This window comes from Rattus rattus, chromosome 7 (genome assembly GCF_011064425.1).
Source record: "Rattus rattus isolate New Zealand chromosome 7, Rrattus_CSIRO_v1, whole genome shotgun sequence".
In the NCBI taxonomy this organism is placed as follows: domain Eukaryota; kingdom Metazoa; phylum Chordata; class Mammalia; order Rodentia; family Muridae; genus Rattus; species Rattus rattus.
The window spans coordinates 24,254,878-24,277,374 of NC_046160.1; the positions used below are offsets into that span (position 1 = coordinate 24,254,878).

The 22,497-nt window shown below is 45.9% G+C and overlaps 1 protein-coding gene across 4 annotated transcripts in view; it reads left to right on the top strand.

Annotated features, from left to right (window-relative positions):
- Window positions 1–832: 832 nt before the first annotated feature.
- The window catches only part of Dtnb (dystrobrevin beta), a 192,794-nt gene continuing 171,129 nt past the window's right edge, over window positions 833–22,497 (top strand). For all 4 annotated transcript variants that reach the window (XM_032909066.1, XM_032909068.1, XM_032909067.1 and 1 more), the window contains exons 1-2: window positions 833–1,012; window positions 21,478–21,545. In XM_032909066.1, the coding sequence (XP_032764957.1) occupies window positions 21,479–21,545 (67 nt within the window). In that variant the 5' untranslated portion in view covers window positions 833–1,012; window position 21,478. The remainder of the gene's footprint in view (window positions 1,013–21,477; window positions 21,546–22,497) is intronic.

Sequence of the window (22,497 nt, forward strand, 5' to 3'; positions counted from 1 at the left end):
GATTCCCCAGCATCCATCCACACTTCACAGTTCCAGGGGATCCAAAACCCTCTTCTGGCCTCCGGGGGCACTCACGGGGTGCAAACATATTGCAGCCCAAACACTCATACACATAAAATAAAACATAAATGCTTTAAAAAAGGATAGATGAGTTGGTAATAAATATAGATACATAGATAAATAAATGAAGCTTTGTCGCCCCTGCTCCCTTGTCCAAGCTGTTTAATGTCCAAATACTCCCACTTTCAGGAACTACTGAGCGACTAAGCGGAAAGTAATCTGTCCCTCCTCATCCTCTCACCGCATCCGGCTGTGGCTTGGCTTTGCGCAGAGGACCGGACTCGGTCCTTCGCAAGGCTGCTCTTCTCCCTAAGTTATGCGCTCTTGGGGACCAGGGCCGTGACCCAGATCGTGTCCACCGGGCACCAGGCGCATGAGTTAGTGCTCAACGAGCCTGCTGAGGCAATGTGGAAAGTCACTCGGGGGAGGACCCGGCGCTCGAGGCGCGGGTGAATGATTCACCGGGTATTTCTTCGCATTCCTTACGGTTCAGTCACGTCGGCGCAGCACCCAGCTGCCCGGCAGCTACCTGTGGAGTGGAAGCGCACCTCCGCCTCCGCCTCCACCTCCGCCTCCACCTCCGCCTCCGCGGCCAGCGCACAGCAGAGGCCCGGAGGGGGCGCGCAAACCCGCGGGAGGGCACTGCCGCCTCCCCCCCTCTGGCGGCGGAAGCCCCCCGCCCCTCCGCGCGCCCGCCCTCCGCGCGCACCTGCCCTCGCCCTCGCCCTCGCGCCCTCGCGCTGGGGCGGCTGCTGCGCGTGCCGGCGGGAAGCGGCGCGAGCCGGCGCCGGGAACGTTCGCCGCGGGGCGGCTCCAGGGCCTGAGTGGGCGCCGCCGCCTCAGTCGCTGCCGCTGCTTCAGCCGCCTCTGCCGAGGGGGCCGGGTCGGAGGAGGCTGCGGCCGCCGGAGAGCCACGCGACGGCCCCTCAGCTCCGGCCGGGAAGCGAGCCAGGTGGGGAGTCCGCCGGGGCTGGAGGAGCGAAAAGGAGGGCTGCGGGGTGGCGGAGCGCGCGGCCCTGGAACGGCGACCCTTGGGAGACCGCACGCCGGGCCGGAGAGGGCTCTCCGGTCACCCGCGCGCGCGGGGGGCCGCGGAGCGCAGAGCCGGGCTGCGCGCGCTGCTGATGCAGCCTGAGCCGGACTCGCGGGGAGGAGGCTCAGCGTTAGGTGCTGAAGGGGGCGAAGGCGGCAGGTCCTGGCAGAGGGCAGGTGAGGTAGGCAGGCCCTGGCAGAGGGGAGGGAATTCATTCCAGATCACCTCTCAGTGTCTCCCGAGGCTCCCGGTAGACGAACCTGTCCACTCAGGTCACCTCTGATGGGCACAGTGTCCCGAGAAGAGGGAGGATGCAGCTGACGAATGCTTACTGTTAAATTCCTGTGCCAGGCCTTGGGGAATCAGGGAGACCTTTCTAGCATTCTCTGCAAGCGTTTATTGATTAGCTACGGAGCAGGAGAGAACCGCGGTCAGCGCCCGGGTCACGACTTTATCACTCTCAACCATCATTTATTTGCTGTTGAAGTGCTGACAGTCCGGCTGTGAAAGTATACACACAAAATGTAAAGTGCTCTATTTTATGTTTCTTGTTCTGTTCACTTCAGGTCTCTTCAGGATTTTCCCAGCCCTGGGAAACTGGGCCGTAAGTTGCTTGGCTTGTGGAGAAAGTAAGATACTTGAGGAAAGCTGGTGGGAGCTATTGAGAAGAGATTTGAAGGGTCTTACTGACATTTAAAAGAGAGGGGAAAGAAATTTGGAAGGAGAATCTTGCCTTCCCAACTAGAATTAAGCTCCGCGCCTGTTTTCTGCCCAGTCCTCAGGATGTGGCCTGGATCCCGAAAGCCCTACAATGGATGCCCACTGCAGGAGTGGATGGAGGGACCAGGGTTTGATACATTTGATATGAAGTAGTGTCAGTCTCTGTAGAGTTAGGGATGCTCGCTGGCTTCCTTTGGTCCTAGGATTCTCTTTTTGCCTTCTCAGGTAACCCAGGGTTTTAGGCGCTAAACCAGTGGCTTAGGTGGCAGACTCCGGTGGCTTGTGGCCACTCTTCTTCATCCACGTGGTTCTTGTATGTTGTGCACCAGAAGCTTGTTCTTTGGGTGGTTGCTTGAAGTCAGGTTCCGGTCCTTCTCCCATTGGCCTTTTTTCCCCCTCCCCTGTCGTTTGAGGAGGACTGGAGGGTGCTTTTGCCTAGAGAACACTTTATAATTTCTATCCTGCCTCTTGGATCTTGGTTCTGAGGTGAGAGACTGCTTAAGTCTCTTCAGGTCTGTAAGGGCTGGAGTTCTGTCCTCTGCCTTGCTTGGACTCTCCAGCCCCATACTGCTGCTTCCTTTCCCTGGCTTGCAATGCCTGTTGGATTACTTTGCTTGCCAAATTAAAACTTGACCTTTTATGTGTTCTCTGAGGATTTTTATCAGACTTAAGTGGAACTGCCTCTGAAGGGGTTGTGCAGGCAAGGTGGTGCTGGCAGGGTCTTTAGCTTCACTGAATTTTGCCCGGGAGACAGAATATAGTTAAAATATTAGAGCGCGCAGGATTTCCAGTTACCCTTTATTTCATGTCTTCAGATGTTAACATATCTGACCCTTAGTCTCCTTATATAAAAAATAAGAGCAATATTAATCCAAATTTGTCATTGGATATATAGAAGCCTTGAAGTACATTCATTTAGTTCATTTTAATTAGTATCTGCATTTCAGGGCTCAACCATTAAGTTTCTCTTAGGTTTTGTTTTGGGGTGCCTATGTGGCTTTGCAAATTTGGGTGTCTTGTTTCGGGCACTTCTAATATTTTATTTAGATATTTAATTTACATTTATTTGAAAATAAACCCTCTACCCCCGGTTTTTGAAGCAGGGTCTTGCTGAGTAATAACCCCAGTACTTGAAATACTGTAGCCCAGGCTGTAAGTTGCCTTTGAACTGTGGCTATCCTTCTGTTAGTCCTTCCTGTGAAGCACCATGGCTGGTTAAAACAAACTTTTTGTTTGTTTGGGTTAAAGATAGGGTCTCTCTCTGTCATTCTGACTTTGAACTTATGTCTATTCTCCTATCTATGTGTCCTGGGATTACAGGTGTGCACTACTGTGCCTTCTTCATGTGTAGTTTACATAGGATAAAATGGATAGACTTTGCATATTGAGTTGGGTATTTTAAAAAAATGGTACATATTGGTGGGCATGGTGGCATATGTCTTTAGATTGAAGGCCTTAGGAGGCAGAGGCAAGCTGATCACTTCAAGTCCAGCGGGGTTACATAGGAAGACACTGTTTCAACAACAACAAAAAAAGCAAAACAAAGTAACAAAAGTCCCTCCCCAAGAAAACAAACAAAAAAAGAAAAGACATGTGTACTTTGTAACCTATCCCAATCAAAATATATACTTTTGTATCATGAGAAAGTTAACTCCTGCTGTCTTGGGGACAACCCCTCCCTCTATTTTATTAACTTAAAATTACATAAGCATTAGAGCCATGGTTTCTAGATGTGCTGGAGGTACGCTGCTGTTCTAGGGTGTCTTTTGCGCTGGAGTGTCTCTGTGCTGGCAGCTCCTGGAGTTGCAGTAGTTTGAGTAGTTCAGAATGCATATTTGCTTGTAAAATGCTCCAAATAAAACTCCCTTGACATACCTACTCCTTTTTCTACTCCGGTTACCAGTTTGTTGTTTTCTTCCCAGGCCTTTTTCTATGCATTTTACTTTTTTTGCATGTGTATGTGGTATGGGGGAGTCTGTATATGGTATCCATGTACCATACATTGTATATGCCTGTGAAAGCCCAGAGTTGACACTGGAGGTTCTCAGTTGCTCTCTTATTTATTAAGTTCAGCCTCCTCCTGAACCTGGAGCTGGCCAACTTGGCTAGTCTAGCCAGTCAGCTCATTCTGATGACTTCTGTCTGTCTCTAGAGTGCTGGCATTGTAGGTGGCTGCTATACCTGCCTGGCTTGTGGCAAGGTTGTGTGGGTGGCTTGTGTGGGTTCTAGAGATTTGAACTCCAATTCGTATATTTGTGTGGCAAGTGCCTTATCCACTGAGTCATTTCCAGCTCTCTTTGCATTTTACTATAGCATTCTGTCCAGGTTGCTCTGTAGACTTTTTTTTTTTTTCATGTTGGAACACAAGACCTGCGTAGTCTTTACTGTGTGATTTCTTATTGTATGTTGCGCACTGTACTTAGTATATTTAAGCCTCTCTTATTATTGGCAGTGAATGGAAATCAAATACACCTTCTAGTCTGAGGCTTTTCTTAAAAACAACAATGTAATGTTTGTCATAAATATATGAAAACTTCTTTTCTAAGTGGCTGTGTATGCTCAGAAAAAAATTCTCAAGCTGGTGATATGACTCGGCAGGTAAAGGCACCTGTTGCTAATCCTGATGGTCTCAGTTCAATTCCCAAAACCCTTGTGTTGAAGGAAAGAACTGATTCCTGTGGTTGGCCTCTGACCTCCATCGCTATAGCATGAGGTTACCCACACACATACACCCATACAAACAAGGGTAATAAAGGGAAAAATTGAAAATAAATATTTCTTTATGTCACGCTATGAATTATATTTCTGGTTTCTTTTACTTGGTAATATGCATTTATACCTGCTTATGGACTGATGGCTTATTTCCTTTTAGTAACAAATAATATTCCAGTCAGTGGAAATACCAGTTTGTTTATTCACTCATCCAGTGAAAAGTCTTGGTAATTCTGAATAAAACTGTTGCAATCTTCTGTGTGCATGTTATTTTGTAGATACAAGTTTTTTTTTTTTTTTAACCCACTTGGATAAGTTATGAGTACAACAGTAGATCAGAATATGCCAGATCAAATATATGTTTGGCTGTATAGGAAACTGCCAAGCAGGCTTCTAAAGTGATTACCATTTTGCATTGGCAATAAATTTTAACATTTATATCCAAGCGCCCTGAATGTATATGTGAAATCAGTTTTGTCTTGCTGTCTATGAATTTACTCACTAAGTAAATACTCAGTTACTGCTGTCCTGACTGGCTCTTAGCATGGTTTCTCTCCATGCATTTTGAAATTTTGCCTTACGGATTCATTCTGCTTTGAGTGTCTTTTAGTTTCTTGTTTTGGTACTCACCTTTTTGCCTGTTACATGTGGGATTTCAGGTGTTCAGCTGTCCTGCAGGGGTCTCAGTCTGAATCAGGTGTAGTAGAGGGTCAAGGGTCCTGTCCTTACAAATGTATGTCCTGGTTCGATTCCTGGCCAGGAGTGTTTGCACCTAGCCACTTTTCTAAGCCCATACCATTACATAAACTGAATTCTAGGCATTGAGTGACAGTGCATTTTAAGCTTCTTTTCAGCTCCAGTCTCATCCCTGCTCCTCAACGCTGAGTCTGGCTTGGCTGCCTTGTATTCTCCACCCACCTTTGCTTGGAATCGTATTCCCCTGCGATTCCCCAGTACCAGTTCTGGACTCAGAATCCAGCCAGCCTGTAGCTTTATCCTGCTCATAATTATGTCTCTTGTAGTGCTCCTGATGGAACACTGGAAGGTTTTCTTGTTTCTTAAACCTTGTCTTTTGATTTCTACTAACATTTTTTTTTCATTGGTTTGAAGCAAAGGGGTTTCAACTAGGTGTCTCCTATGCTGAATAGAGAGGTCTGAATTGAACAGACGGTCTTGCCATTGTCTTCTTATGGTTGCCTCTTCATGTACTAGAGTTGAAAAAGGGCACTAAAATTTTTTTTCCTGAGTAGAAATACTTACATTATTTTGCTAGTAGCTGTAATCTTTTTAATTCAGTTTTTTAAAAATTTATTCACTTTACATGCTGTTCACTGTAATGCTTGCTGAAGCTTTTTGGCCAATCTCATCAATTTAAGGATGTTTCTTCTGTTTTGCTTTGTGTTTTTACTGAGTATTGAATTTTATTAATGTCGTACTTATGACATTTGTTGAAATGATTTTTCTTTTCTTTTAGTATGGTAGAAATAGGGTAGACTGCTGGGGCTGGGGAGATGGTTCGGTGGGTAAGAGAACTAGCTGCTCATCTCAAAAACCTGTAATTGATTCCCAACACTCATGGTAGCTCGTAACCATCTGTAATCCCAGAATCAGGGCATCTGGCACCCTCTTCTGGCCTCTGTGAGCCCTGGGCAAGTGAATGGTGCAGACATACATGTAGGCAAAGTAGCCATATACATAGAAATAAAAAATAAAAAAATTTAAAAGTAAAAGAAGTAAGATGGACCACTGTGGGTGGTAGTTAACTGAAAGACATGTCTACACTTTAATTCTTTTCTTTGAACAGAGTCTCAGTTCGTAAGCACTGGCCGGCCTAGAACTCACTACGTAAGCCAGGCTGGCCTCAACTCACGGCAGTTCTGCCGCCTCAGCCATCCAAATGCTGGCATTACAGGTGTTCAGTGCCCTGCTCAGTTATGTCAAGTTTCTTTTATATTTTCTGAGACAGAGTCCCATGTTTGGCTGCATACTCACTGCGTAAGCTGGGGATAGCCTTGAACTTCCGATCCTCCTGCCTCCCCCTCCTGATTGCTGGGATTACAGATTTGAACCACTAAGCATGGTTTTTGCAGTGTTGCTGTTGGAACTCAGGGCTAGTAAACATTGCAAGCATTTCCTGCATGCTGGTTCAAGCATACTGCAGTAGAGCAGCATTTCCAGCCCCTTGAATTTATGTGCACTACTGTCTATAAATTAAAACTGTGATAATCAGGTTTGTAGCTGAGTGACACTATGGTCAGAGTGCCTGGTAACTGACATTTGTTAGGCTCACAGGTTGGGCCAAGCATCGTGCTAGACATTTCGCACGATTCATTTGCTAGTTAGCATAGCCCAGTTAAGGTTAAGTTCAGCTCTCCCGAACTCTGTGTGGTTGTAGAGTGTGCTACTGAATGTTTTTTTTTATTGGAACCCAGAGAGTGCTTTCAGATTTGTTACGAGAAGCTATCTAGGGTTTTACATTTATTTTCCCTGGCACCCCTTTGAACCTGAAAGAGAAAAGAATAAGAATTAGAGGAAGGGTATTTGAGAATTTTCCTGAAAAGAGCGAGGGAGTTAGGTTTTCTTATTAAAGGTGGATTTGACTGTATTAGTCACAGTCTGAGCTTAGACCTACCTCAGGGAAGTCTGACTGATTTTGCAGGAGACCGTGTGTTTGCACATGGCTTTTCCGGAGTGCTTTGTGCATGCCTGTGTCTCTGCTAGTGCATGTGGAGGCAAGAGGACAACCTGCGATATTGTTCCTAGGGCACCATTCACCTTGGTCTTTGAGCTAGCTTCTCCTACTGGCTTCAGCTGGCAGATTTGGCTGGTCTGGCTGGCCTGAGAGCGCTGCAGAACTCCCTGTCTCTGCCTCCTCAGGCCTGAGATTATAACAGCTTGTCATTAAACCTGGTTTATTAATTTACTTATCTCTTTGCTCGTGTGTGTGTGTGTGTGTGTGTGTGTGTGTGTGTGTGTGTGTGTGTAAGCCAGAGACTGACTGGTGTGTGCTGTCTTCCTTGAGTTCTTCTCTGCCTTACTGTAGCCAGGTCTCTCACCTGACTCCAGAGTTTGCTGATTTAGCTAACCTAGCCAGTCAGCTTGCTCTGGGGAGCCCCATCTCATGAGTGTGGGCTGCAAGGGCCATTTCAAAATAACGTGGGTGCCGGGAATCCAAATCCCAGTCCTCACGATGTGTGACCAGTGCTTTACACCACTGAGCTTTTCCCATCCAGCCCCCAGGATTTTTTTAAAAACGCGAGTCATGAATTCAGATCTTGGTACCTGTAAGGCCAGTGCTGAGCCAGCTCCTAGCCCACACCTGAATGCTCTGATGTGACAGAGGGGCAAAGGTTAAGAAACTGACACACCAATTCAAAGGAAAGGAAGGCTCCTTTCACACTTACTGCAGTACACAGATGTGCAGGAAACATTCCCAGAGTGGCCTCTCCTGCTCCAGTCTGCGTGCTGTGGCAGGTACTCAACCTCTGCCTGCAGACCAGCTCTGTGGCACAGCGTCTTTCTAGGGAAGAACAGACAGGAGGATTCTTGCTGCCTTCTCCCCCACACCTCATGGAGGGCACCACTGTTTTGGGGATTTCTTTACTTTGTCTTTTACTCCTGTTTGCTTTGCAGAGGGTGATGTTATGGTGATGTAATGATATCATAGACTAACAGTATTGTTTATGCATCGCACGGTGGGATGGAGAGGGAGGGCTTACACCACATCATTAGCTACCTAAAGTAATTGCTTCATAATCTCAGGTCTTCGTCTCCCCAGCTAGTTATAACACCCACAGTCTGACTTGCTCCTAAGGCCTATTTAGTACAGGCCCGACTTCTCATTCTAGGTTTCCTTTGTTTGTTTGTTTGGTTTTTTGAGGCAGGGTGGATCTTGCTGTATTGCCAGGCTGACCTTGAACTCAGCATCCTTTCGTTTCAGCCCCCTGAGTGCTGGGATTCCAGGCAAAGCCACACACCAGGCTGTTTTAAGAGCTGTCACTTCTTCCAAAATTGAGAAGTGACAGGCATGGGAAAAGGTGCTGTAGACGGGGTAACAAGCAAATCAGGCAGTCATGTTTTATTAATAAGTAGCCCATCCATTGACACTTCATCTGATATCTGATGACAGGACTCAGTGGCATATGCTAGGGGATGGGAGCTGATGGTGGCAATACCTCAGCCTACGTAGATGATTCTCCTTCTTGTCTGCTCACTCTGTTTAGATATACCAAAGCCTATCTCTGTCAGGCTCAGTGGGCTTTCAGATTTGAAGGAAATGAACCTTGCTAAATAGATGACTGGCTTAACAGAATTCCTACAGAGAAATCGCAGAGTGAATTTTGGTGAAGTCACAGTGCAGGCATACTTGCAGAACAAGGAAAAACAGAGCGGACACTGCTGTTCCCAGCATGAGCTTGTTGTCAATCAACTGCAAAGTACAAAAACAGTGATCTGACCAGATTGATGTAGAATCAGCCAAAAGCGACCAAACGTGCCCGTATAATGATTATGCTGAGTTTATTATGCCTTAAGGTGATACTTGGGGATGTATTAATATCATAGACTATATTGTTTATGTATTTTATTTTAGGTTTTTGGTATTTTTTTGAGACAGGGTTTCTCTGTGTATCCCTGAATGTCCTAGAACTAGCTCTGTAGACAGGGCTAGCCTCCAACTCACAGAGCTTCACCTGCCTCTGCCTCCCTTGAATTCAAGGCATGCAACACCACCTCCTGGCTTCCATGCGGACTTTCAGTGTGCTCTCTCGCTACTTCTGTTTTCCTAACATACATGAATATGTTGCTTTAAGTATTGCAGCACCAAAGCCAGGCATGGTGCTCCTACCTGCGATACAAGTGCTTGAGAGACTAACTGGGAAGATTGCCATGAGTTTGAGGCCAGCCTGGGCTACATTTAGAGTTCCATACCACTTCAGACCTGTGCTGCACAATGAAAATTCTGTCTCAAAAACAGAAAACCTACCAGTCATACAAACAAAAGTTTCCGTGTACTGTCTTTAATACTATATATAGCCTTTGACGTTAGACTAATGCCTAATTTTTAGTAATATTTTTCTACCATATTTTATTTTCTGTATTTTATTGCTGTTTTTAATTTGAAGGTTTTAGTTTTAATATCCATTTCTTAGTCTTTTTCTGTTGTATAAAAGCTACAGGCTTAATCACTTGAGAACATAAATTATACTCATTTTAGTAGTCAGTCTATAATTTAATTGTGAAAGATTTAGAATATTTCATGTGTCTGAATTTGTTTTTTGTTTTTGAGGCAGGGTTTCACAGTGCAGCCCTGGTTCAACTGTTAATTGTTATGTAGACCAGGCTGGCCTCAAACTTACAGAGATCCACTTGCCTTTGCCTTGGGAGTGCTGAGATCAAAGGCAAGTGATGCTATGCTTGGCATGTGTTAATAATTGGCGTGTGTGTGTGTGTGTGTGTGTGTGTGTGTGTGTGTGTGTGTGTGTGCATGTGCGAAGCACATGTGTGCCTGGTGTCTGCAGAGGTTAGAAGGGACATTGAATTCCCATGAACTGGAGTTTAAGATAGTTCTGGGTTCCATGTGGGTGCTGGGAATTGAACTTGGGTTCTCTGCAAGAGTAACAGGTGTTCTAAACCACTGAGCTATCCTAGCCTTTACAGTTTTTTTTTTTTTCACACGGAAGAGAAGAAGAGCAGAAGAAGAGAAGAAGGGCTGGCCATGGGCACGTGGGGGTTAAGAGGGGGTTGGAGAGAGAAGGGACAGGGACAAAGAGGGCACAAGAAGAGGAAGAGCAAGAGAGAGCAAGAGAGGAGTAAGAGCTAGCCTTTACAATTTTGTCTGTCTGTCTGTCTGTCTGTCTGTCTGTCTGTCTCTATCTATCTATCTATCTATCTATCTATCTATCTATCTATCTATCTATCTATCTATCTATCTATCTATTTTCTCTGTGTAGCCCTGACTCTTCTGTTGACCAGGCTTGCCTTGAACTCAGCTCCTTCCTCCTGGGTATTGGGATGAAGCGTGCCCTACCCGTGCCAGGATGTTTGTGATATTTTAAAACTAAGCATGCAGAATTGAAGACAGACTGAACTGAGAAGCATTTTTGGTCTGGGGAGCAGGGGGCAGAGTCTCTGGTAGACTGAGCTGACCTCAAACTCTCTGTAGATGAACTTGGCCTTGAACTCCAGACCCTCCTGCCTCTACCTCCCAGTACTGGGATTATAGGTGTGCCCTCCTATTCCTGTTTTTTATCGAAAAGTTTTCAGTATGATTTAAGTATGATCTAGTACCTTATCACTTCGTTACTCACCGATAAAGTTTTAGGATTTTCTTACTTTAGGAGGAAAGACAAAATTCAGCATTACATATAGGTTATTCTCCTGTGTGCTTCATCACGTGCCTTCCCATCACGCCCACTCGGTCAGACACTGGCCGTGTTGCTGTGTCTGGCACCTTGCTTTCTCCAGGTCATGAATTTGGGCTACTGCAGCAGTATGTGGTGGTCTGTGTTTCCATTTTCCTTTTGTATTTTTCACTTGTATTTGTTTCCTTAAGTAAGCACTCCATTCTTTTTTACCAGTGAGCAGCATTGCACTTTAGGAAGAACTATAGTTTATTTACACAGCCGCCTGTTGGGTTCTTCCTAGTGTTTGCAATTAAAAATAAAGCCATTTTAGAGCTGATTGTGGTGGAGCATATCTTTAATCCCAGTGGAGGTCAGAGAGTGATTTTGTATTTAAAAAACAAAACAAAACAAAACAAAACAAAACAAAAAACCTAAAACTAGTCAGGGATGGTGGCACACCCCTGTAATGCCAGCAATTGGAAAGTACAGACAGGAAGAACAGGCATCAGGGCCAGCCTTGACTACATAGTAAACAGTGAATTTGAGGCTAGCCTGAGCTACATAGCAAGACTTTGTCTAAAAAACAAAACATTTAGATGGAGGTTTTGTGTGACAAAATCTGAGTTCAAATTGGGCCTTTGGGTCACATGGTAAGAAACTGCCTCGTGATTTCTGGTGCAGCCGTTTGTCTGTTGTCCCGTAATTGGAGTTCCCTTTGCTCTCCGTTCTTGTCAACTTTTGCTCTTGTCAGCTTTTTCAATTTTACACCTTTTAATAGACGCACCGTGGCATCTCCTTTTTTGTTTTATGTTCTTATTTTGAAGTTACTGAACATATTTTTCACATTATTACTTATTCTATCTTCTTTGTCCACTTAAAAACATTTATTTATTATGGTTATGTGTGGGTGGAGGTCAAAGGACACGGCTTGCATGAGATGCCTCTCTCCTTCCAATCCCAGGGATCCAACTCAGGGTGTGCGGTATGGACCACGGAGCCGTCCTGCTGGCCCATTGGCGACTTTTTAAATTGGACTATTTTTTGTTTGTTTGTTTTGCTTTGTTTCCCTTTTTGTCTTGTTGCTTAATCTAAAATTTGTATGCACTTTGAGAAAGTATTATTTCCCTGGTGTGTGCGAGTGTGATGCGAGTGTGGCCACCTGTGCCATGGTGTACATGGTGCCAGAGGACAACCGTGGGAGTCGGTTCACTCTTACTTCTCTCTCTATTCTGGGGATCAGACTCAGTTTACCAGTGTTTTTACTCACTGAGCCATGAAATTTTTTTTTAATTTTATTCTGCTTGTTTTCACTTTTTTATAACTTTGCAGAGTAGTTAGTTTTGATAAAATCCAACGTAGAGAATTTTTTACCTTGTGAGTTGTTGTTTTGGTGTTCTGTGTAAAAACTCGTTCCCTCAGTTTGGCTTTGGGCCAAGGATATCACACAGCCTCTTCTAGGAGCCCAGGGTTTCAGCTTTAAGATTTAGGATACCTTGCTGTGCCCCACACCGAGGGCTCTCGTCTCTTACACTCTGTAGGCTGAGCCTGTGTTACGTCTTCCTTTGCGTGGACAGAAGCCCCTGCCTGACAGGGCGGCTGGATGCTCTGTGGATGTGGCCAGTGGGCATGCTTCTTTGTGTGTCTGCAGGATGAACTCCAGGAAAGAGGGTGGGGAGCCCTGAGATCAGGAGGCCATAGAATTTTTGTTGTTCATTCATCTGGATTGGCAGTGGAGATGGGAAAAGGGGGTGGGGGTTGGATATGAGAGTGATTGGGAGGAAGGAAACGGCAGGGTTTGAAATCAGAGTCAGCTTGTGGCGAGGAGGGTAGAGAGGTATTGGTTGTCTTTGGATGTGGCTAAGAAAAGGCAGAATCCCAGGAGTCCCGTGGAAGGCAGTAGAGAGGTGAGCTCACGTTTATGCAGATACTGATGCTCAAGGCCCTGTCTCCATGGTGGGGCCATAAGGTCAACTGTGATGGTCGTAGGTCCTTTTGGGGTGGTAGGTAGTAGGTCCTTGTTGGGTCTAGAACTGTTGAAAGCCTAAGTACAGAGATGCAGACAACAGCACCCATAAAGCACTGGCCCGGGGGAAGTGATTGACTCACTCAGTTTATGTGCCTCGTAAGTTTGGACCTGAGGTAATCTGAGTCATAAGCTTGGTTGAATGAACAGGTATCTGAGTTTCTGCAGGAGCTGATTCCACGCAAGGACGTGGATGCCGGCATTTTGTTTAGGAGGTGAGCCCAGGAAAAACTTAGAGAGACGTGAGATAGGCAATAAGGGGTTGACTATCCGTCTTAGTGGTCTTGTAGCTGTAGCCTGTTCTCACTGACAGCCCCTCGGAGACAGTGTGAGACAGGTATCCCAGAGCGGGCGAGGCAGCAGTGGCCCTTCTGTACCTCCCCATCAGCCATGGGTGAGAGGATTTCCAGGCAGTAGATTTCTAGTCTTTCAGGCCTGCGCTGAAGGAGGTAAGACTCCAGAGCCTGGGTGGGGGAGGGGAGAGGCAGCTGCTGCCAGCCTAGGACACAAGGGCTTGTTAAAGTGTAGGTGGTGCAGGGGATGAGGGAAGGCTTTTGACACCTTCCTGCACACCTTCTTGCAGTCCCAGCGTCTCCCACTCATTTTCTGTAGCACATCACTCAAGCCTTGTGTTTCAGGCTTACAGGAGTCATTCCACAGCACAGCAGGATTGGCTGCCTGTGTTCGCGAGCCAGCGCCCCGTATCAACTCTCTTTTCTCATCAGCATACATTGGCCTCCAAGTCCAACACTCTCAAGATCCTTTCCCAGATATGTCCTGCAGTTACTCCAGGCCCAGCAGGTGTTTGTTGGTCGAATCACCCCCCTCTCTCTGACGTAGGCACAGTTACCTCCCTGTACCTGTGTGTCAGTACAGACTCACTGATTCTAATGAACACACTACACGGGCGATTAGGAGGCTGCGTGTGTGGGTCAGGGCAGAAAGCACACAGGGAAACTACAGACTCGAGAGACTGTAAACAGAGCTCTGACCCTCTGTGACAAGACTGGCCTCTTAGATGATTTGTTTATTTTTATTGTTCTTTGTGTGTAGTGCTTTATTGCATGTATGTGTGTGTGTGTGTGAGGGCGTCGGATCCCCTGGAACTGGAGTTACAGGCAGTTGTGAGCTACCATGTGGTTGCTGGGAATTAAATCCTGGTCCCCTGGAAGAGCAGCCAGTTCTCTTACCTGCTGAGCCATCTCTCCAGCCTTGGCCTCTTGCTCTTACTCCAGAGGTAGGGTCAGGTCTTAGAGGGCCAGCATCTTTCGGGACATACCCCATCACAAGCCTCTGCCTGTTTCAGCAGGAAGGGCTGCCATCTTGTAACAAGAGGGTCAGCGCTCTGTTTGTAGCTTCTCAAGTCTGTAGATGACCTGTGTGCTAAGCTGCACACAGCCTCTTGATCACCAGCAGCATTCCCCTGCGTGTGGGATGTTCCTTAGAATCAGTAAGCGTATACCGACACAGTGTTCACTCCCAAATCTCGTTGGTCTAGAACGATGGCGCCGTGGCGTGTATCAGTCGTCACCAGGCTGAATAGTTTCATGGTACAAATATTCCCCTGTCCGTTGGATTCATTGCCCACCTTAACTCTAGAGTCTCCAGCCTTATCTGTCTGTCTCCGTAGTTTTGCGTTTTCATGGGTGTTGCACAGTTAAAATGGTGCTTTTCGTTCCTTTTAGATTAGTCTTTGACTGGGTTTCATTTAGCCCAGGCTGGCCTTCATTGTACTCTGTGCTGGGATTACAGGCGCTCCGCCCAGCTCCCAGCTCCAGATTGGCTCCTTTCCCTTAGTAATTTGCACTTCAATTTCTTCAATGTGTTAATGGCTTCATGGCTCATTCCTCTCTAGAACCGAATAGTTTATCTCTTCACCCACTGAGGGCCAATGTGGTTGTTTTCAGGCTTTGGCAATCATGACTAAAGCTGCTATGAACATCTGGGTGCAGCTTTTTGGGTAGATGTACGTTTTCACCATCTCCCCCTAAATACCAAGGATTGTATGATAACAGCACATCCTGTTATGTAAGAACCTGGCCAGCTGCCTGAAGTGGCCCGACCTGTTGCTTCACATTCTTACTAGTGCATGGTATGGCCTGTTCCTCGCTCTGGCTATTTTCATAGGCACACAGTGGTTTCTTGTTTTAATTCTCTGTATGAGCCTGTGTGAGTGTGCCAATGCATGTGAACATGTCTGGGGAGGCCAGAGGCCCTTTTGTCGTTGTTGCTATTGTTGTCCTTGTGTAACCTCACTGTGTTGACCAAGTCACCCTCTAACTCATAGAGATCTTCCTGTTTCTGCCTCCTTAGCGCTGGGATTAAAGGCATGCACCTCGACCTCCAGGTCTAACCTTTTACTTATAACGGAAGTCCAGTTTAATAGTCCCTTCTTTGGTTCAGCCAGTGCTGTTAAAAAGTGTTAAAAAGCCCCTATCAGGACTAAAGAGATGGCTCATCTCTCCAGTACGGGAGCTTTCTGTGCAAATATGGAGGACTCCAGTTGGGATCTGAGAAAAAGCCAAATCTGCCATGTGTGCACCAGTAACCCTAGCATCGGAGAGTGGGAGAGTGGGAGGGAACAGAGATGATGGTTTCTGGGGCTTGCTGCCTGCCAGCCTAGATCCCAGTTCATTAAGAGCCCCTGTCTCAGAGGATTAAGGTTGAGAGTGATAGAGCTGGACATCTGATGTCTGCTAGCCTCTGTACAAGTATGTGTGTAGAGAGTTATCACACACACACACACACACACACACACACACTGTGCAGATACACACAAGACACACACACAGACAGGGAATATCATTGTCACCTGGATGTGTTGGCCCACACCTGTAGTCTCAGCACTTGGGAGGCTGAGTTGAGGCAGGAGGATTACCACAGTTAGAGGCCAGGACTGGACTACCTAGCTGAGTTCCAAACCAGTCTACAGTGTGAGACCCAGTCTGGGAAAACAAAAGAGAATTTTCATCATAACCTCAGGCTGTTCTCTCCTGGGATTTCTAGGAGTTGCATAGTTTTATGTTTTTAAATTAGGGCATTTCGAGTAAATTTCTGCTGTGTTTAGAATAATGTTTCTGCATTTAGACGTTCAATTCTTACAGTAACCCTTGTTGAGGAGATCACTTTTCTCCATTGGATTGCCTTTTGACTGTGTGAGTCTTGAAACTGGCAGTGTCTGGCCTCAGTTTTTATTTTTATTATTTTTTAAAATATCATCTTGGGGGGTTGGGGATTTAGCTCAGTGGTAGAGCGCTTGCCTAGCAAGCACAAGGCCCTGGGTTCGGTCCCCAGCTCCGAAAAAAAAATATCATCTTGGCTATTCTTAGATTTTGTCTTTCCTGTAGACATTGGGCATTTACAAAGTAACTTGCTTGGGGTTTGGTTGGGATCTTATTGAATCTATAGATCAAGTTTAAAGGAACTTGCATCTTGACAGTGTTTAGTCTTCTTATTTATAAACATGGAATCTAAGTAATTTATTTAGTTTTATGTTGATTTTTTTTCCACCAGTTTTATAGGGTTTTTTTTTTTTTTCTTTTTTTTTTTTTTCGAGCTGGGGACCAAACCCAGGGTCTTTGCGCTTGCTAGGCAACCTACCACTGAGCTAAATCCCCAACCCCTAGGTTTTTTGATCTTATACATGCTTTGCTATGTTTGCACAAAATATATTTTTGGAAGATAACATAAGTGATATGTTTTTAGTAACTATTTTGTTAGGTTTATTCACCTTTTATTTTACATGTGAGTGTTCTGCTTGTATGTATATGTATACCACGTATGTGGTTATTGCCCATGGGGTCAGAAGAGGGCGTCAGATCCCCTGGAATTTGGATTTGGGTTGGTTGTGAGCCACTGTGTGTTATTTCAGATTTCAGTGGCTGATACCACGCGGGAAGTGGATAGGCTTTTGTGTATTGATCTTTGTGTATTGACCATCACCTTGCTGTAATAGCTCGTTAGTTGGCAGATCTGGGAAATTCTGTCGGGTCCTCTGCACAGACGATCACGTCAAGGGGCACAAGGACAGCTTTGTCTCTTCCCTGTCAAGCCGATTACTTTTCATTATCTTTTCCCTTGACAGTCTTAACTCCTGTAGCTTCCCACACCAGCAACTTTTCCTGCTTCTGTTACCTTCAGTGTGAGATTGCCTGAGCCAGGGTAGGGAGGGAACTGGAGGAGGGGAGAAGGAGGAGGAGGAGGAGGGGAGGAGGAGGAGGAGGGGAGGGAGGGGGGAGAGAGAGGGAGAGGGGGGGAGGAGGAGGAGGAGGGGGGGGGAAGGAGGAGGAGGGAGAAGAAGAAGAGGCGGAGGAGGAGGGGAGGAGGGGGTTGTGGAGGGGGGAGGGGGGGGGGAGGGGAAGGGGGAGGGGGGGAGGGAGGGGAGGGGGAGGGGGAAGGAGAGGAGGGAGAGGAGGGGAGAAGGAGGAGCTGGGGATTCCTCCCACTCTGCCTTTCTTTCTGCAAGCTAACTAGAGGGCTTTCCTGGGTGATTTTTTTTTCCTTTTTCCTTTTTGATCATGTGCTACAAGGCTTTAGTTGGGGAGCCTGCAGTTTGGAGTTCAGGCCCGGGGCTACGAGAGTGTTAAGCCCTTGTTGGGTGGTCTCTCTGGTCCACCTGCGCAGGCTTACCTCATCTGTCTTTCATGGGTCCACATGCATTTAGTTTGGGTTTAGTAGTTGTGCTCAGTGACTGAGGTGATCTATACTCACCCCAAATTCCGGGATCCAGACCTTCCTTGGGCTGGGTATTTGGGACTTATCAGTCATCTACTGCAGCTGTCTGTCGCCTTGTGGGAGCAACTTTGGAGGCTTCTTGCCTAGAGAGCGTTCAGCAGCTGAAGGGAATTCTCTAGGGAAAAGTGCAGCTGTGACAATACAGTGAGCTTCCAGCAGTCGGAAAGTAACTAAGCCACCTGGGAAGGAATGGCCGACCAGGACAGCTTCTACCGCATCGTTCCCAGGGTGTGTGTGTGTGTGTGTGTGTGTGTGCGCTCGTGTGTGTGCATGTGTATGTGTGTGTGTCCGTGTGTGCATGTGTGCTCATGTGTGTGTGCGTGTCTTACCTTGCATCTTGTGTGTGTTACATTGCATATGCATGCGTGCAAGCATGGTGGTTCCTTTCATGCCTCCATAAGAAATTGATGCTGGTGTCTTACTTTATTACTGTTTGCATTAGTTTTTGAGGCAGGTCCCTCCCTGAACCTGAAACTTACTGATTGGCTAGGCGGCAGGCTATTGAGCTGCTGAGATCAGCTTACCCCCCATCCCCGACCCCCCATCAGCATTAGGGATTGCGTGTGCACACCACCACAACTGGCTTTTTCTATGTGGGTGCTGGGGATCTGAACTTAGGCCCCTATGTTTCTGCAGCAAGCAGGCCACCCATTTAGCCATATCTTCAGCTCCTGCCCCATTCTTTTTTAACACCTCTGCAGTATATGCTGTTTGCTTCCTATACTAGGCTGTCAAAGCATTTTCACAGAAGGTTTTCATCTTTTCTTCTCCTTTTACCTCTCCTCTTTTCCCCTTGGGTTTTCTTTTCTTTCTTTCACTTGAAAACAAACAAAACAAATAAAGGTTGGATGCATTTCTTACTTGTCTTGTTGATGAGACAAATATTCAAAGCAGTAAAGAAAGGGTTTCTTTTGGGGATCCAGCCCAGGTGGCTACTGGAGCTTGAGGCAGGTGGCTGCAATCTATCTGGGAAGCAGAGGTGTGAGCATACAGTATCAAAGGTTCCACAGACAGTGCCACCAGCGGGGGACCAAGTGATGAGATGCATGAGCCTGTGCAGGACATTTCACATTCAGGCCACAATAGATAGTTGGTGCAGTGTGTGTGTGTGTGTGTGTGTGTGTGTGTGTGTGTGTGTGTGTGTCTGTGTGTGTGTCTGTGTGTGTGTGTGTCTGTGTGTGTGTCTGTGTGTGTGTGTGTGTGTGTGTGTGTCTGTGTGTGTGTCTGTGTGTGTATGTGTGTGTGTGTCTGTGTGTGTGTGTGTGTGTGTGTGTGTGTGTGTGTCTGTGTGTGTGTGTGTGTGTGTGTGTGTCTGTGTGTGTGTGTCTGTGTGTGTGTATGTGTGTATGTGTGTGTGTGTGTGTGTGTGTCTGTGTGTCTGTGTGTGTGTTAAATACCATTTTAGCAACAAGGAATGACTCTTAAGAGTGACTGAAGCATTTCTTCAAGCATGGACCTTCAGTAAAGAACTGAAACAAAGGCACACGGTGTGACTGTTTTCATTTTGACAACGGGGATCTACTAGCCTAATTGCAGTCAGACGTGTAGTAATCTCGTGTTAATGATTGCTATAAATAGGATGGGCAAACTTTCTCTTAAAGGGCCGGATAGTCAATTTTTACTTCAGACTTTTCAAGCCAGAAGTTCTCTGTGGCCTGCCGTTGTTCTATACTGCCGTGGGTATAGGAATTCTGCCGTAGATGATGATACAGGAGCGAAGCCAGGCATGAAAGTACATGCCTAGAACCCCACCACTCGGGAGGCAGAAGGATTAGGAGGTCAAGGTCTTCCTCAGTTCAGCAAGTTTGAGGCTAACCTGGACTACATGAGACCAGGTCTAGCCCTCATACAGCCTCCTAAGAAGAAAAGGAAACAGAACTGGATAGCTATGGCTGTGTTTCAGAACTCTATTTGTAAAAGCAGATAGCCAGGCAGATGTGTCCGAGAGAGTGTAGTTCCTGTAGTTCACCAGCCACTAGTCATCCACACGCGGCTGTGGGGACTGAAAGTGCCTGGCAGGACTTGTAGGGTGGAGGCCATCTAGATGGCCCAGGATATATTGTTCCCCAAGTTGAATCTGAAAAGGGAAATACAATTTTAGAAAATTATCACTAAGAATTCAGCAATCTCTAGGAATTTGTTTTCTCTGCTTTGAGAAAGGTGGTTAAAGGGACACTGAAGTAGAGGTTATAACCCATGCAATGTATCATAAAGGTCAATGTGGTTATTCTGCTGTGATCCGTATCAGCAGTCGACTTTGTGAGAGATCAAGTCTGGGATAAGGGAATGGCAAGCTTTTGAGTGGCCTCTTCCCTTTGTAATCACAGACTACTGGAACCAACTCCTGGTTTTTTTCTCAAGTCCTGTATTAGATTTTTTCTGTTTCTGGTGGTTTTTTGTTTTTTTTTTGGCTTACTTTTTGTTCAAAATTCCTTTGACTTGGGGTAAACTGTAACCACTATGTGTGTTGAAGCTTCTCTGATAACATTTCCATGACTTGGGACGGGATCATTCTTGATCAAAATCTTAATTATGGAGTGTTAAGGACTATATTTACATTTTAAAGTTTCTTTTATAACCGAACTTGTTATAACCAGGCAGGCATCTTGCTGGAGTGAATGTGCAGTTTATGTAGTTGCCGTTTAGCTTGTGATCGTAAGATATTTGAGAGTGGTTTGTACTTGTTTAATGTATAACAGTGTAATCATACTTCAGGGTGCTTTACAGCAGTTTAATCTACTCAGGGTAATTATCTGGCTTGCATTCAGCAGAATTTGGCACAAATAGGTCTGTATAATGGGTTGTGTTCTAGCTTTCGAGACATTAAAGATTCAGTGATCTGTAAATAACAGTTGTGTGAAAAAGCGTCTTCGAGAGGTTTCGATGGCATTGATGTTGAGTTATGTGCCCGTTAGCAAGTTAGCTTTTTTGGCCCCTGTCGCCTGATCTGTGAAGCCGGAGCAGAGGTAATCCTTAGGCTTTTCGTGTGAGGACTGAATAGATAAGAGAGGAATGCAAATAGAAAGTCTTGCAAGTTCTCCAGGTTTGAACTGGTAGGTTCAGAAACTCTCCTGTCTCAGCCTCTCGGGAGGCTGGAACTCACACTTGGTTCCCCAAATCTAAGGCGTTTTAACACCTGGCGTAGTCAGCATTCACTGCTGTTAGTGTGGGACAGAAAATCCCCTTGCAGAGCTCTTTATCTTGGGGATGTGTATCTTTTTGTTTAATATAGTCTAACCTAAACCGGAAGATTATATGGCCCTTTTTTAGTGTGTAAATGGAAAATCCTCATGTTCTTTATTATGGGCTTTCTCTGCTGTATCTGAAATAGTATTTTAGTAATATATTAATATTTGCAAAACAGTAGTGGTAGAGCAGACTGTGTCAACATACTCAACATTCTGTAAAGAGAAAGGAAGAAAGAAAGTAAGTTGGAAACAAGCCATCCCAAGCCAGGCACGGTGATGTATGCCTGTAGTCCTGCACTCGTTAGGCTGGAGCAGGGGAGCAGCTGCAAATTCAAGGCCAGTGTGGGCTGTATTGTGAGGTGTAGAGCAGCCTGAGAACAAGTAGGAGCCCTCCTCTTAGGGGAAAAAAGTCCTGTATTTTCAACTGAGGAAGTAAACATTCCAGGTCCTTTAATACACTGACTGTTGAGAATCTTTCGGAAGCTATCAGATAACGGGAGGATGGCTCCTGGTTCTTGGCGGGAGGGTCCCACTTTAATTTCGCCGACAGTAGCTCCTGTAGAAAGTGCACGGCCACTGTGGGCTCCTGCGCCTCTCACAGCTGAGCACTTGGCTGAGTCATCACACCACCCCTTGGCTCATCGTGTCTGTCTCCATCTCTAGGATGATTGAGGAAGGTGGGAACAAGCGGAAGACCATGGCGGAGAAGAGGCAGCTCTTCATAGAAATGCGTGAGTGTCGTGGGCTCACACACGTGGAATACTGTGGGCTCTGTTGTTGCTTTTATCAAGTAATTTTATGTCTTTGTTTTTTTCGAGATAGAGTTTCTCTGTGTATCTTGGCTGTCCTGGAATTCACTCTGTAGACCAGGTTGGCCTAGAAATTAGAGATTAGCAAGTGTGAGGTGGTCTGTATCACATGTCAAAGAAAACAAAATACTAGGAGCCCCCCAATTCCTCCTGGCTGAGCTTCGGGCTTTTTTTTTTTTTTTTTAATATCATAATTTAATTTTAATGGAAGATTTTTAAGTGCATAATAAAGTTCTTTCTTTTTGGTTTTCCCAACAGTGCTATTGTTCCAGTGCTTAGTTCTCTCTATTGCATGTCTAGCGTCTAGTAAAAGGTAGTTTATATAATGTATTAATCATTAACTACTATCACCACCATAAGCTTATGATAACAGTTGCAGAAAGAGTTCTAATCAGTAGGCATGACTTAAAATCACAGGTATTCCGTGTCTGCCTTACTTTTTGGGATTTTTTTTTCTTTCTTTTTTTTTTTTCCGGAGCTGGGGACCGAACCCAGGGCCTTGTGCTTGCTTGGCAAGTGCTCTACACTGAGCTAAATCCCCAATCCACTTTTTGGGATCTTAACTAAGAAAGCAATTCAAAGCACTTGAGAGGCAGAAGCAGGCAAGAGGTCTGTGAGTTCAAGGCTAGCCCTGGGTATCAAGCAAGTTCCTAGCTTCCCAGAGCTATATAGTGAGACCCTAGAGGGAGGGAGAGAGGAGAGGAATGGGAGGGATGGAAGGAAGGAGGAAGGGGAAGGAAGGAGAGAGAGGGAGAAGGAGAGGGAGGAGGGAAGAGAAAAGAAAAGAAAGACCTCAAGTCTCAAGTCAATTCAAGTAAACTACATGTTGTGCTCTGAATGCTCCAATACCATGCTTCTGCAACTCCCATTCCTC